This window comes from Radiomyces spectabilis, assembly GCF_025331425.1.
Source record: "Radiomyces spectabilis strain NRRL 2753 chromosome Unknown BYT42scaffold_19, whole genome shotgun sequence".
NCBI classification, from domain to species: Eukaryota; Fungi; Mucoromycota; class Mucoromycetes; order Mucorales; family Radiomycetaceae; genus Radiomyces; species Radiomyces spectabilis.
In genome coordinates this window covers 533,834-549,413 of record NW_026251944.1, presented here as the reverse complement: position 1 = coordinate 549,413, position 15,580 = coordinate 533,834, and the positions used below count along the sequence as shown (strand labels likewise).

The 15,580-nt window shown below is 37.1% G+C and overlaps 3 protein-coding genes across 3 annotated transcripts; 1 reads left to right on the top strand and 2 right to left on the bottom strand.

Annotated features, from left to right (window-relative positions):
* Positions 1-10,431: 10,431 nt before the first annotated feature.
* On the top strand, positions 10,432-10,711 carry BYT42DRAFT_590526 (uncharacterized protein; the record flags this gene model as incomplete). Its single annotated transcript, XM_051570499.1, is given in 3 exon segments — positions 10,432-10,450; positions 10,528-10,600; positions 10,611-10,711. Coding segments are annotated over 3 exon segments (165 nt in total), but the record flags the coding sequence as incomplete, so codon positions are not given.
* Positions 10,712-10,878: 167 nt separating this feature from the next.
* Positions 10,879-11,291, bottom strand: BYT42DRAFT_170501 (uncharacterized protein). Its single transcript, XM_051562361.1, has one exon. It carries the CDS (start codon positions 11,251-11,253, stop codon positions 11,008-11,010), a length of 246 nt encoding a protein of 81 aa, XP_051418272.1. The 5' UTR covers positions 11,254-11,291; the 3' UTR covers positions 10,879-11,007.
* A 2,564-nt stretch (positions 11,292-13,855) lies between these two features.
* On the bottom strand, positions 13,856-14,976 carry BYT42DRAFT_590516 (N-terminal glutamine amidase-domain-containing protein). The gene is made up of 6 exons (XM_051570498.1): positions 14,774-14,976; positions 14,666-14,716; positions 14,466-14,617; positions 14,346-14,409; positions 14,219-14,279; positions 13,856-14,162 (listed from the first exon to the last, which is right to left on the bottom strand). The coding sequence occupies exons 1-6, from the start codon at positions 14,921-14,923 to the stop codon at positions 14,056-14,058; spliced, it is 585 nt and encodes a 194-aa protein (XP_051418271.1). The 5' UTR covers positions 14,924-14,976; the 3' UTR covers positions 13,856-14,055.
* Positions 14,977-15,580: the final 604 nt, after the last annotated feature.

Here is a 15,580-nt window from a genome sequence, read left to right as displayed (position 1 = left end):
AAAGAACATGATATCACTGCTGAAGTGCTTAACAGAAAACATCGGTATCTGCACTGTACTTGATATTTTCTGTTGAGTATCAGGTTCAGCAATGATATTATATACTGTACTTCTGAAGGCTACTAACAGCGGGACACAATCATTCAGAACTTACTTGAAAGATAGCCTACCTGACAACAGACCAAAATACTGTACTTCTGAAAGCAATTGAGTGCAGACATAACCATCGAGAAACTGACTTAAAAGCATCACCTTCTTGGCAATAAAACTAGAAATAAAGGAAGGGACAAATATTATTATAGAATATATATACCATATATAGTAATTTATTTTTAAACTCAGATTAAATTTTAGATATTTAATTAATTTTTAATCTTTTAATAATGGGTGTTATTTCATCAATTACTATTTCATTTTCAAAAGTTTTATCTATTGTTTTTCTTTTTTTTTCTTTCTTTTTATCTTTATTATATATTTTAAATTCATAAACTTTTTTTAATTGTTTTTTCGAACCATTTTTTTTCATATAAATTTTATAACACCCCTCTTTTTGTTTTATTTTATATTCACATAAATCATATTTTTTCATATCTTTAATAAATATACTTCTTTTAATATTATATTTATATTTGTCATCTATAATCATATCATATATATCATCCATCTTTTTTTTTAATTATTAGATTTTTCAATTTTTTTTTATTTTTTTAATTTTATAATAATTATATTTAATCACATTCATAATATAATATCCAACTTCTTAGGTATATTATATAATCATTATGTATTAAATAAGTTAGTTTATTGATATAACTAGGTCTTATTATTTAAGATAATGAATATTAAAATACATTTCATATTTATAGTATTATTTAATATATATTGTGTCATCTTTTTAATAATATTAAAATTCAATTTTTATCTTTTTATATAAATTAATCTTTTAAAATTTTTTTCCAAATATTATATTCTTTATTTTTTTTTCTCCATTGAAATTCACGTAAATGTAATAATATATATTTTTTATTTCTATTTCTTAATGGAATACTTTATTTTAAATGATTCCATAGAGGAACAGCCATTACCTCTAAAACGTATCATGCATGTTGACGACTTCACAACATCATGATACCATACCCATAGACAAGTAGCAACACTTCGTTTATACTACCCACATCAGACAACTTCTCTGACCATTTTAATAATTTTGTGATACATATAACTTTTTAGTGATACAATAATATATTTTTTATAAATTTTTAAATTAAAATAAAAAAATATTAATTTTTGTATCTTTAGATACAATATATATTTCTGTAGATCTAATATAATATTATAATGATACTGACTATTCCTCATAAACTTTCAATTGAATTAGTATGTATTTCAGTTATTGGATCTTTAAAATTTTTTTTATGATTTACAGTTAAATGTTTATATCCTATATTATTTAAATTATTATATCCTTTTCAACAATCAGTATAAATAGTAGTACCTTTTTTAATATATTTCTTTATAATTTTATCAATATTATTTATATTTCTTTTTTGAATTGGTAATAAAAATGTTTTTTAATTTTAATATTTAATTTTATTTTTTAATATACTTCTTTCAATACCACCAATAACCCATGCATCTTCAACTTTATGACCTCTATTATATTTATTTTTTCCAATTTTAGTTTCATCAATTTCAATTATTTTATTTCTTCCTCTAATTTTTGTATTTTTATTAAAATTAATTTTATTTTTTAAATATATTCTAAAAATTTTATGATATAAACTTACAGTATTTAGATTTATTTGTAAAGTAGCAGCAATACTAGTTGCTGGCATTTTTAAAAGATAATAATTTAATATATGTAATTGAATATTTAATGGTAATTTCATTTTAGAAAATATTATACCTGTTAAAGGTGAAAATGATTTTCTACATTTATAATTTTTACAAATATATAATTTTTTATTTATATATAATTTTGTATCCTTATCACAAACTTTATATTTTTCTATTTTGTTAATATAGTTATTATTAATTAAATAATATAAAGCTTTGTCTTCATTATTAAAAATATCTTTTAAATTTATATAAGGTTCTGTAAACATATTTGTAATAATTTTTATTATTAGCAAAAATTCAATTTTTAGTTTTTTTTAATTTTTTCAATAATTGAGTTTAAAATTATATTGGAATTTAAATCATAGAATCTGTGTGTTATCTTAATAATTGTTCAAAGGAAGTTATGATTAGTCGACAACTCAATGAAGGAGCAACATTTTCTATCTATAAAAAGGAAGACGCCCTCTGTCTTCAGACGTTAGAACTGGCACGTCTCCATGCCATTCTAACTATACCCATGGTCAAATTACACTGCACTACGCTTGTGTAAGGGACATAATACCTATTGACCTTTATATTTTTAAATTTATATTTTTCAATATTCATTTTGAAATTTAACATTTATAACAATTATTAATAATAATAATTGTTTCTCTTTATCTGTCAATTGCCTGGTGGCTTCTTTTTAAAAACAATCTAATGACTGAAAATAAAAAATAAAAAATTATTTTATTTTTTAATTTTGCCAGCCTATTAGCTAAGAGTAATATTTTCTATCTATAAAAAGGAAGATGCCCTCTATCCTTAGATGTTAGAACTGGCACGCCTCTATACCATTCTAACCACACCCATGGTCAAGTTATACTGCACTACACTTGTGTAAGGGATACAATATCTATTGACCTTTATATTTCAAAATTTACTGTATATTTTTTAATATTCATTTTGAAATTTAACATTTATAACAATTATTAATAATAATATTTATTTCTCTATGCAAGAGCACCATTTAGATCTTACTGTTAAACATGACAATGGATCTGTTATGATGTGGGGTTGCATGATTTACTTTGGTATTGGCTATGCTTGTCAAATCTTGAATGGTACAGTACTATAAAGAAAGAAGACTATATTTACATTTTGGATACTCATTTGAGGCAATTTTTGGATTACTATGGTATCTCCTTTGGTGGTGAAGATATAATATTTCAGCAAGATAATAACCCAAAACATACTGCTAAATTAATTAAAAAATGAATGGAAGACCATAACTTGCAAGTGTTACCATGGCCAGCTCAGTCTTCAAACTTGAATCCTATTGAATATCTATAGCATCATCTGAAACTCAAGCTTAGTATGTATGAAACTAAGGCTAAAGGAGTGACTGAGTTATGGGAAAGAATAGATACTGAATGGAATCAATTTACAGCTGAAACTTGTAAGAAGTACAGTATATAGAAAGTATGCCAGATAGAGTTCAAGCAGTTTTGAAGGCTAAAGGAGGACATACAAAGTATTAAATAAAAAATATTCACATCTGTCAAAAGGGTTCGCATGTACTAATTAACTTTGATCTGAGTTTACTCATCCAATAACAAAGCTATAAACTTCAAATTTGGCTTACTAATAGAAGTAAACAATGTCTATTGAATGGTTGTGGCCGTTTGTGACCGTTTGTGACTATCATGCGTAGTTAAAAAGTTACAGGCAAAAAACTGAATTTTCTATGACAATGTGAACCCTTTTGACACCCACTGTATATGAACCCCATCTATACGACACTATGGCTGGTTTGTCTGATAAAAAAACTCTAATTATCGCGGTGGATCATTTGGTTGGTGACGCTGAATATTGGTTTAAATCGAAGTATTACCGTGTTACGTATTTGGAAGAATTCATAGAGATGTTTAAACAGAAGTACAGTAGGTGTCAAAAGAGTTCACATCATCATAGAAAATTCAGTTTTTTGCCTGTAACTTTTTAACTATGCATGATAGTCACAAACGGTCACAAACGGCCACAACCATTCAATAGACATTGTTTACTTCTATTAGTAAGTCAAATTTGAAGCTCATAACGTTGTTATTGGATGAATAAACTGAGACCAAAGTTAATTAGTACATGCTGTTGTACAGTGACTCAAAAAAGTGGGGCAATGTTTGAAAAAATGTGCATTTTATTGATTTTCATAATTTCCCACATAATAAAGTACAGTTTTCTTTTTTTAAATGAAAGACCTTTTAATTATCTTTCGAATGAATTTTTACTCATATTGTTCCCATGTCTGGTTGTAAAGTTATGGGCAATTCGATTTTATATGTCATTGCCCCACTTTTTTGAGTTGGTGAAGGAAAAAATTTGGCAGGCGAATTTCCTAAGTGACTGCTGTCCGAAATTCTTCAAAATCATAGACGCTATCAAAACAAGGGCCTTCTCTTTTTTTCCCTTTCGAAATCAAGTGATTCATCCCCATCCTCTTCACCAATTACCAACGATTTTCGCAATTAGCAACCATTCTAACATGAAGTCAATTCCCACCACCACCGCTCAGAATATTGAAGTACGTTTGCAACGTGGAGAGTCCCAACGGACTATTGAAGCTGCTCTTGGCGTTTCACGTCCGACGATTGGACGAATTGCTAAGCAATTAGACATTCAGTCTAATGTTGCCAATGGCCGCCCATCAGCAATCAGCACTAACCTTGGGCAGCTCATCTTGCACAAGTTCGCCACTGGTGTTTACACTACTGCTGCTGACGCTGCAAGACAGCTTGCAGCAGAAAATACTTTTATTTCTGCCCAAACCATTTGGAATCACCTTTCAGCATGTGGTTTTGAATCGCGCATTAAACCAAACGCACTTCCATTGACACCAAGACGCAAGAAGCTTCGTCTACAGTTTGCAAAGAAGTATCAGCATTGGACTGTGGATGATTGGAAACGTGTGGTGTTTAGTGACGAAACTAAAATCAATCGTTTAGGTTCTGATGGGAAGCATTGGACTTGGGTGAAAGGTGGAGAGCCTCTTCGCGATCATAACGTTAATCCTACAGTCAAGCATGGTGGTGGTAGCATTATGCTATGGAGCTGTATCACTGCTGAGGGCCCTGGCTACATTACCAAGATCGGTGGTGGTATGAATTCTGATCTATATTGTAAGATTCTGCAAGATGATCTCTTCAGAACCTTGCATGATTATGATATGGATCTGAAGGATGTTATCTTCCAACATGATAATGATCCTAAGCATACCTCAAAATTGACATGCCACTGGTTGGAAGACAATCAGGTTAACGTTTTGGATTGGCCTCCATACTCTCCAGATCTCAACCCCATTGAGAACCTATGGTACTATCTCAAGGTCAGCTTTATGGATATGATACAGCACCTACCAGCATCACTGAACTTTGGAAGCGCACAGGAGATGTCTGGTGCCAAAAAGTGACGAAGGAAATGTGTGTAAAACATATAGAAAGTATGCCAGCACGTTTGGCGGCTGTGATTCAGGCTAAAGGTGGACAAACAAAGTGGTAGATAATAAAAATTAGGTAAGTGAAAAAAGTGGGCAATGCATAATATATTTTAATCGGCGATTTCTATAGATCTAGCCAATCAATCTGCTTCGTTTTTTTTATTTTTCAGAGTGCTATCTGTAGTTTATCTGTATGAAATACCATTTAATTTGAACATCTATTTTTGAGAAATTCATTAAAATGGACATTTTTCGCAAACATTGCCCCACTTTTTTGAGTCACTGTATAGATAGGGTTCATATACCACTACATAAGAATTACCACGGTTTAAGCAAAGAAGAGACACTAGAGTAATTACACACTATTTGTACATTCAAATCCCGATACCAGTTATCTCAACCTTATTAAAATGTTTGAATTTTAGTTCGCAGTCACTTTTATTGTCCGCTAATTTGGCGTTGTTGATTGGATAATAAATGTTTTTAAGGCTGCTGATTGGCTAAAACAAAATAGATCACATGATTTACGTGTTGTAAAAACCGGTCACTTGGAGTTGCTCATGATCTGCACTTCCTTTTATGCATGAGCGGACCGTGTTATTATATGATTTGTTTAGTTAAACCACGCTGTATTGTTTTATTATCTAGGTCCAATTCCTTTCTTTATTCCAGCTTGCCCATTGAATCCAGCGAGGCTGGCTATGAGAGAAGCAAACGAAAATGACGCTGGAGAACACAGCTATAGATTACCTGCACCTGTTGGTAACGCAGAGTCTGATGAATCAGAACTCCCCAGTAGACATACCTTGGGTCGCATGAATGTTGTCTGCAATTTCTGCCAGGCACACATGTGGCTCAAAGAGCGCATGTCTGGATCCATCTCGAATCCACAATTCCAGTTCTGCTGTGCCCAAGGTTCCATTGTGCTTCCGCCTTTGGAGCCTACATCTCCAACAATCGCGCGTCTCCTTCGCAGCAACACTGAAGAAGGAAGAGATTTCCGTGAACACATCCGCGGCTACAACACGAATCTCAGTTTCACTTCCCTAGGTGCTCAAATTGACGAGTCAGTGGCCAACAATCGCAGTGAAGCTTACTGCTATCGCATCCAAGGAGGCATCTATCATCGGATCGGTGGCCTGCTTCCGCCAACGGACAACCATACTCCTGCATTTGCTCAACTGTATATTTACGACTCTGACACCCAGTTGGCACACCGAAACGCTTTGACGCCCTATTTGCAAAATGCAACACTGCTAATTCTCCAAGATCTGCTGATGGAAATTAACCCGTTTGTTCCACTGTTGCTGTCGATGGCCCAAGTTTTACGTGAGTCGGATGGAGCTGTAGACGTGCGATTGCTGATATGCGCGGAAAACACTCCCGATGCCCGCCGATACAACGCACCCACCGCAAGCGAAATTGGAGTAATTTTGGTCGATAGCACCATTACACCTGATAGTAGCCGCGATATTGTGCTCCGATCGAGAAGCCATGGGCTTCAACGTATCAGCGAGATAAATCAGCACTATGATGCTCTCCAGTACGTCTTGATGTTTCCACAAGGTGACCTCGGTTGGAATATCCACGCACGCTCCCCGAACGGTCGAACCATTACAGTGATGCAGTGGTACAGCTATCGTCTCATGGTACGCGATAACGGCCATGATCTCCATTTGTTTGGACGCCTGTTCCAGCAGTACATAGTGGACATGTATGCAAAAATGGAGCAGAATCGGCTGACATACCTACGGCTCAACCAGACGAATCTGCGAACAGATCTGTATCGAGGTGTCGTAGATGCAGTAGAGCTGGGTGACAATGACCTTCAGAGCGTCGGGCAACGAGTGATCTTGCCATCCACTTTCATTGGCAGCCCCAGGCACATGCGCCAGCTTTACCATGATTCAATGAGCATCGTACGTCGATGCGGGCATCCCGATCTATTCATCACTTTCACTTGCAATCCTCAGTGGAAGGAAATACAGGACGAGCTGGCTCCTCTCCAAACCGTTGTTGATCGGCCCGATCTTTGTGCGCGAGTTTTCAATATGAAGCGTAAAGCTCTGATGGAAGATCTAACGAAGAATCATGTTTTGGGAAGAGTCGTTGCCCATGTACACACGGTGGAGTTTCAGAAGCGAGGCTTACCGCATCTTCATTTACTTTTGGTGCTACATCCGGACGATAAGCCGAGAACACTTGATGACTATGATCGTATCGTGTGTGCCGAACTTCCGGACAGAGAGAGATTTCCTGATCTCTACGACACCGTCAGCAGATGTATGATGCACGGTCCGTGTGGAACAACGCATCCGAGGTCTCCCTGCATGGAAGACGGCTCATGTAAAAAGCGTTACCCGCGCTCCTTCAGTGAAGCTACTATCGAAGATCACAGTGGTTACCCGTTATACCGTCGTCGCAACAATGGTGATTTTGTGGTCAAGAACCATGTCCAGTTGGACATAGATGGGTTGTTCCCCACAATCGATACCTCTGTGCAAGATATAACGCTCACATTAACGGCGAAATCTGTACTTCTCTGGAAGCGTCAAATACCTGTACAAGTATGTTTACAAAGGCCACGATCGTGCTGCAGCAGCAATGTATCATGCCGACAATGACAGAAGATGTCAAGCTCCTGACCCGTTTGCGCTTTGGATGCAGTTCCGCCAGCATTTGGCAGAAGACTATATCATTTTTGGAGCAATCAAAATCAAGACAATGATCATCAAATTGAGCCGCCCCAAATCGTGTACGATCGCGCTTTGCTGGACATTGAAGAGCATCTGAACCGCCAATCTTCACTGCTGAATTACGATCGCTTTGTTCTTCCTGATCGCCAAGAAATTGGCAGAAGCACACTTTGCCGTCAGCCCAGACTGGTAAGAGAACAATTCGATCTCATCGCAAATGTTGCCAATGTTCCCCAAACACACGAGTACCTAAACCGTTATCAACATGCCGTATACCACGCAATTCTCCAGAGTGTCACGCATGGAAGCAACGAATCAGCCCGATTGCTCTTTGTTGATGGTCCTGGTGGCGTCTTTACCCTTATGTTGTTGTTTTTATTATTCCTTTATATTTTACTGTATGTATTTTGTCTTATGCTCCTTTGATTTCATCCTTTGCTATGATTTTTCAAGTTATTCTTCACCTTTATGTTTTACTGTATGCTTTTTGTCCTTATGTTCCTTTTGAATTTATCCTTATGCTATGTTTCCCCAAGTACGATTTTTTCTATTATCTATTTTTGTCTCTCCATTTAATAACATATCGATGTCTGACTATTTCTGTTCCTAACTTTGTGTACATATTGTTGTTCCTCTGTCGTGGATGAAGAAAATGATCGCTATGTGGCGGTAGGTCAGGGGGGAGGCAAGACCCCCGGGAAAAAAGAAAAAGAGACTGTACTACTCTGTTGTCCATTGAATACGCAAAGATTTATGCGCACATCAACTAAATCTTACCGAAAATCAACCGCTTATTGACAAAAGATTAGAGTACCATCAAGCGAGACCTTTGGATACACAAATTCGAGTGCGGAGTTCTGAATACTGCAAATGGAGCATCCCATTCCAAACGCATCTTTAATCAGCTACTATTCCCACTAGCCTCAGATTAACAACAAACTACAGACCGAAAGAGCATAACTCTGTGATCTTTAAGATCAACAGGCGCTACTAGTCTATATAATTAAAATCTTTGAAAAATTAGCGATTTTGTAAATCACATGATCTACACTAAGTTATCAAGACCTGTTAAACCTTTTTTTTCATCTTTCAACCATGCCTCGCTGCCCACTTTCACGATAATAGGCGAAACAATCAGCAGCAAGATGCCGTTTGCGCCAGTTGTAGTCAAACAGAGCATCGTCGCCGTTCACATAAAATGTGAGTGGAGCTCTTTTTTGAAGAAAGGTGATTGACGATACGACGATCTGGTGTTTTGTAGCATCATTTAATTTGGGTTATCTGTCAGTTATACTGTATATGCCCTTTCATTCTCTTCAGTAATCGAATGATACATGGAGCAGATATGCTTCGATCTGTGTAGCTCATCATTCATGCATCAGTGAGGGGACTATTGTTTCATCCATGGAAAATCACATATTTTTGTCCGAATTTTTTCTTCTTCTTTAGTTTTGCATCTCTTCTGTTTGCCTGGAAATCCCTCACTATCATTGCATCCATCATCCATCATCCAGACTATGGCATGTATCTGATCCAGTCGATTCGATTATTATGAAAAAAGGTACCTTTTGTGTGATACGACTATCCGTTTTTCGACAAGAAAAAATTTACCTGTCCTTTTTCTCTATTCTGTCTTTAGCTTTTGGTTTTCTCTCCGGTTTTCTTTTGCCTGGCAAGCCATTCAAGCCATTCATCCCTCCAAAACCTTTCTACTTTGTTCGGGCACCAGATTGTGGCCAATCCGGTTTTTGTCGTCAAAGGACATCTTCGGTCGTGTGGCTCTCTTTCTCATCGGGAAACGCTGACGCGTCCTCCTCATGTTGCCCTCATTTGGATTCCTACTCTTGATATCGTCTTTCATGTAAGTATTCTTTTCGCAGTCTTCCCTCTTTTTTTCGCCACAGGGTTTTTTGTGAGATTTTTACTGACGCAAGTTTTATTTTCTTTTATTTTTACTCGGGAAAACTATCGATATCTGGCCTCCAGCTCGAAATTACCGGCACTTCTGACCACATCAATATCTTGGCCCTGCTCAAGCTGACACCACCGCCCCAAAAATATTCCGCCGCTTAACTGTTTCTGCAAGCAATTTTCTTTTCCGCATCGAAGAAGAAGCTTACGTGTGGTCCGTATACATATTTTCTTTCGGCACAATGTTTGATTTAAAGGTAAACCAACCGCAAATGTTCCACTTTTTGGCCCATGTGGTTGACCTGATCATCATTCTTGCATTGGCAGAGTGACTATTGTTTCATCCATGGGAACTCATTCATTTTGTCTTCAATTTTTTCTTTTTCCTTTGGTTTTCTCCCTCTTTCCGTTTACCTGAAAAGCCCTCACTATCATTGCATCCTCACCCGTATCCACATCCATCATCCATCATCCAGACTATGGTGTATCCGGCGTCTATCTGTAACCGGTCAAGTCGAGTATTATCAAAAAGGTACCTTTTGTGTGATGTGACTATTCGTTTTTCGACAAGAAAAAACTCACGTTCTTTTTTCTCTACCCCTTCTTTAGCTTTTGGTTTTCTCTCCGGTTTTCTTTTCGCTTGGCAAGTCATCCATCCCTCCAAATCTTTCTACTTTGTTCGGGCACCAGATTGTGGCCAATCCAGTTTTTGTCGTCAAAGGCATCGTCGGTGGTGTGTCTCTCTTTTTCATCAGGAAACGCTGACACGTCCTCCCCAGGTTCCTCTCATATGGATTGCTGCCCGTGGTATCGCCTTCGATATTTCTTCCCGACCATTTTATTTTGTAGTTGTAGTATGTATTTTGTATTTTAGTGAATAGTCTTCTTGCAGTCTTTTCCTCCTTTTTTTTCCCACAGAGTTTTTAGGGGGTTTTTACAGACGCACCTATTGTATTTACTTTTTTTTTTATATTTGTATCCTTTCTTTATTTTGGTCGGGAAGCCCTCGGTATCTGCTGCATCAAACATCAAAGGTAAAATATCTCAACGAAATTTGAATCAACCAAAGAGCTTACTAACTCATTTTTTTTAAATACCCAACATTCCCACACATCTTTGTAGATCTATCATAACCTTGGGCGGGACAGAACGGAGGGGGTCAATAAGTGCTGCTTTGTTCATTAAAAGTGTTTCATGGTATGCCAGAATATTGACATTAATATACCAAAGTTCCATCAAGAGTCTCGCCCAGGTTATGCCGTATTGCGTTAGGCTTTTGTCTGACGAATGTCGCTCAATGTAAGAGTGCGGCATCCAGTAGCAGGTGGCATCCATTGCACAGCGGGTGTACGGCTTGTTATCTTGAATACCAGATACTAAAGAGATCATCTCTTTCGAGAATAAACAACAGTCTCACCGTACTCAACGTCTCTATCCATCTATATCACACATGCGAACCCTTTTGACAGATGTGAATATTTTTTATTTAATACTTTGTACAGTGACTCAAAAAAACGGCGCACAATATGCAATTTTTTGCCGTTTATACATTCTTCTCAAGATCTGAACCTGAAATTTAGCCTGAATAAACTTTGTATAGTTTTTTAAATACATGCCAAATTTCATGCAAATCCAACCGTTGGTTCCTGAGTTACGTGCGCTTGAAGTCAGCCGGTCGGTGCGCCGTTTTTTTGACTTTGCCAAAAAATCGCCGAAACAATTAGCGACCACAAAACGTATTAAATAGTAGCTCAACATCTGATGACGGGAACAATGTCAAACTTTAATAGAATATACTAGAAATAGTTGTGAATAACTACGAAAAAATATGGTGTCATTTTATTGAAAAATGACTGAGATATAGGCGAAACAAAACGATCGGTCGGTTTCCGAAAAAAATGAAAAATCGTGGCGACCTTAATTTTATATAAAAAATAAATCAGTATCTCTATAACTAATGATCAGATCATTTCCATATTCACCATACATTGTCTACATATTTGTTATAATACATACAGAAAAGCAGCTTAAAAGCATGCATAGAACTACAGATGTTAAGATTCTTAACATGAACGCAATAAAATGAAGCTTAAAAAACTTACTTTTCATGGTTTATTACCATTTTGTTTCACCTCCTTTGGCTTGGATAACCGCCTGCAGACGTCGTGGCATAGATTCAAGTGTTTTATACACATTTCCTTGGTTACTTTTGTATACCAAATGTGAGAAGTTCGACGCCATAGTTCACCAATGATAGTGGGGGCTGTATCATATGTAGAAAGCTGAGCTTTCAAATAATACCACAAGTTTTCAATAGGATTGAGGTCAGGTGAATAAAGAGGCCATTCTAGCACATCAACATCATGTTCCTGCAGCCACTGTCTGGTTAATTTTGAGGAGTGTTTAGGATCATTATCATGTTGGAATATGATGTCCTGAAGAGTCAAGCCATAATGTGATAATGTCTTGCCCAAATCTTCCTCTAGGATTCGACAATAAAGTGTAGAATCCATGCCACCATCAATTTTTGTAATGTAGCCAGGGCCCTCAGCAGTGATACAGCTCCAAAGCATAATATTACCACGACCATGCTTGCATACATAATGACATTATGATCGCGGAAAGGCTCCCCATTCTTATACCAGGTCCATTCCTTTCCATCCCAATCGGTTCACCTTGGTTTCGTCACTGAAGATCACTCGTTCCCAATCATCTACCGTCCAGTGCTGATAATTTTTGGCGAAGGCAAGACGAGTTTTCGTACGATTAACTGTCAGAGGAAGTGCGTCAGGTTTTTTGCGAGACTGATAACCAGAGTTTTTAAGATGGTTACGGACGATTTCAGCAGATACATGATAACCATCCGCCTGTAGCTCCCTAGAAGCATGAGCAGCGGTATTGTATTCACCAGAACTGAACTTGCGCAGTATGATGCGGCCGAGATTAGTGGTAATTACCGATGGCCGCCCATGTGGAGCATCAGTGCTGATGCGAAATTGCTTAGCAATGCGACCAATTGAGCGTCGAGAGATCCCAAGTTGTCTTGAAATAGACCGAATAAACTCCCCAGAGTTCAAACGAGCCTGAATATTCTGGCGGGTGGTAGAAGAGATTGCTGACAAGTTGGTAATTCAATTCAAAATCGTGATGAGTGCTACTTAGAGCGCAGATGAGGGTAATTGCAAAATCAGAATGCAGTCGAAAGGATAAAAGGTCGCCTAACAACGCCCTTTTTTTGTACTAAAGTCGGAGTGCATGAATAAAGTGACACTGGTGGGAAAAAAATAATCAGTACTCACCTTACAAAGGTGAAAATTCATATGTAATTTTTCTTCTAAGATTGGTTTCTAATGATCTACTGCACCTAAAAATCTGAAACTTTACATGAATGTTACCATCACAACTACAAGCATGCAAAAAAAATTGGAGTATATTGAATCAGCAGTTGTCGAGAAAACAATACAAGAGGTACAGCAAAACGGTATCTTTTTATCGTCCGGAAATTAACCGATCGTTTTGTTTCGCCTATATCTCAGTCATTTTTCAATAAAATGACACCATATTTTTTCGTAGTTATTCACAACTATTTCTAGTATATTCTATTAAAGTTTGACATTGTTCCCGTCATCAGATGTTGAGCTACTATTTAATACGTTTTGTGGTCGCTAATTGTTTCGGCGATTTTTTGGCAAAGTCAAAAAAACGGCGCACCGACCGGCTGACTTCAAGCGCACGTAACTCAGGAACCAACGGTTGGATTTGCATGAAATTTGGCATGTATTTAAAAAACTATACAAAGTTTATTCAGGCTAAATTTCAGGTTCAGATCTTGAGAAGAATGTATAAACGGCAAAAAATTGCATATTGTGCGCCGTTTTTTTGAGTCACTGTATTGAAATTAATATGCCAAAGTTCCATCAAGAGTCTCGCCCAGGTTATGCCGTATGCATTAGGCTTTTGTCTGACGAATGTCGCTCAATGTAAGGGGGTGGCGTCCAGTAGCAGGTGGCATCCATTGCACAGCGGGTGTACGGCTTGTTATCATTATATCCTTTACTAGAAAAGAAAAATAAAGCGCGGCTCTGAGAGCTTGTACCTCATTTTCCATCTTGATTTCGCCAACTTCAGTAATAAGAACTAAGAAATTAAACTAAAAAACTGAAATTCAGAGATGACAGTTCCATATTGTTCACTATTTTTATAATGCTCCATATTGATAAATTGAGGAAGAGTCATGATATTTTCTGAGGATAACCTGTCAGTAAGTTATAAATCATCGTACCCGTTTTTATTTATTTACCTTTGGTAGCAATTGGTATATATGTTGGTGGAGGCTTAATATATACACCTGAAGTCGTCAACTATATGCCACTATCATTATTTCATCCTTTTACAGATCGTCAATTCAATAAGTTCTGGATCCTCACCATGTGACTTCGATCTGATGCAAAATAAGCTAGATAAGTTGCTGCAGGAACCATTCTGAAGTATCTGTAAAGTGACTTGAGAATACAATACCATGATACAAGCTATTGAGCAAAGTTTACCTTATGAATTCATCCTTTAGTTGCAGTTCCGGACGAAAGCTTGCTTTAATATATCTTGCAGTATCACATGGGAATGGCAGTCGAGTATCAAAATCATAAATGCACGACGAGGATGCAGCATAATCATGGTACATAAGAATGACATGGTAATCCTTCGGTAAAGTGAGTCAAAAAGTAACTCAATAAAGTGCGCTACATACCCATATAACAGGAGACCCATTCACTGAAGAAGCCTGCATCCACATCGGAATCTGCCCAAGGTCGCGCCATCAGAATCATTAAAGAGAGCATTGAAAAGAGCAACGTACGGATCGATTCGAATTGCTGATGAAAACAACGGTGCAATTCTCCAATTCATTAGGTGCTATGCGCTTCAGTTCCTTACATAGCATATAAATGTTTTCCTCACAATAGCATGAAGTATACGTTAAGGTCTTCTTGGTCAACGTTGTAATCATCGGCCGAACGATTATGTGAGATGCTCTGCAGCGATAATTGATATTGATATTTGATTGATATTGATACTGTATATTAAAAAATTTTTGGGGGTTATGCAGTTAACTCATGTGCACGGTCTCTGATTGGCTAAAAGGCAAAACAATACATTTGATTGGGCACACCTGTGTAACAAAAAACCTGTTCTTCGGCTGCAGAAAGCGTTCATCGGTTACTTTCATTTCCTATGCACTCTGAATATCCCAATACTCAACGCTTGGCCATCCATTTGGAAAATGAGCAAATGGTGCAATTTTCCGAAGATGAGAATCGTCAAATAGTGGCAGAACGTGCTCATGACACAGCTTTGACAGCATGGTTTGCCAAAAACAGAACAGATCCCCAAGCCCGAGCCTACCTTTACCCTGATTTCCCATCGCAATACGTATACCACCAAAGAACACGAACATGGAGAAGACATCAACGACGCTTTGGCGGTACGATCGGCCGGATGTACACTGTGTTGCCAAGGCAATCCGAAAAATATGTTTTAAGGATGATGTTGTATAACATCCCAGGTGCGCAAAGTTTCCAAGATCTTCGCACAATTAACGGCGTCATCATGCCAACTTTCCAGGCTGCAGCACGGCGACTCGAACTGCTCTCAAATGACAACGAAT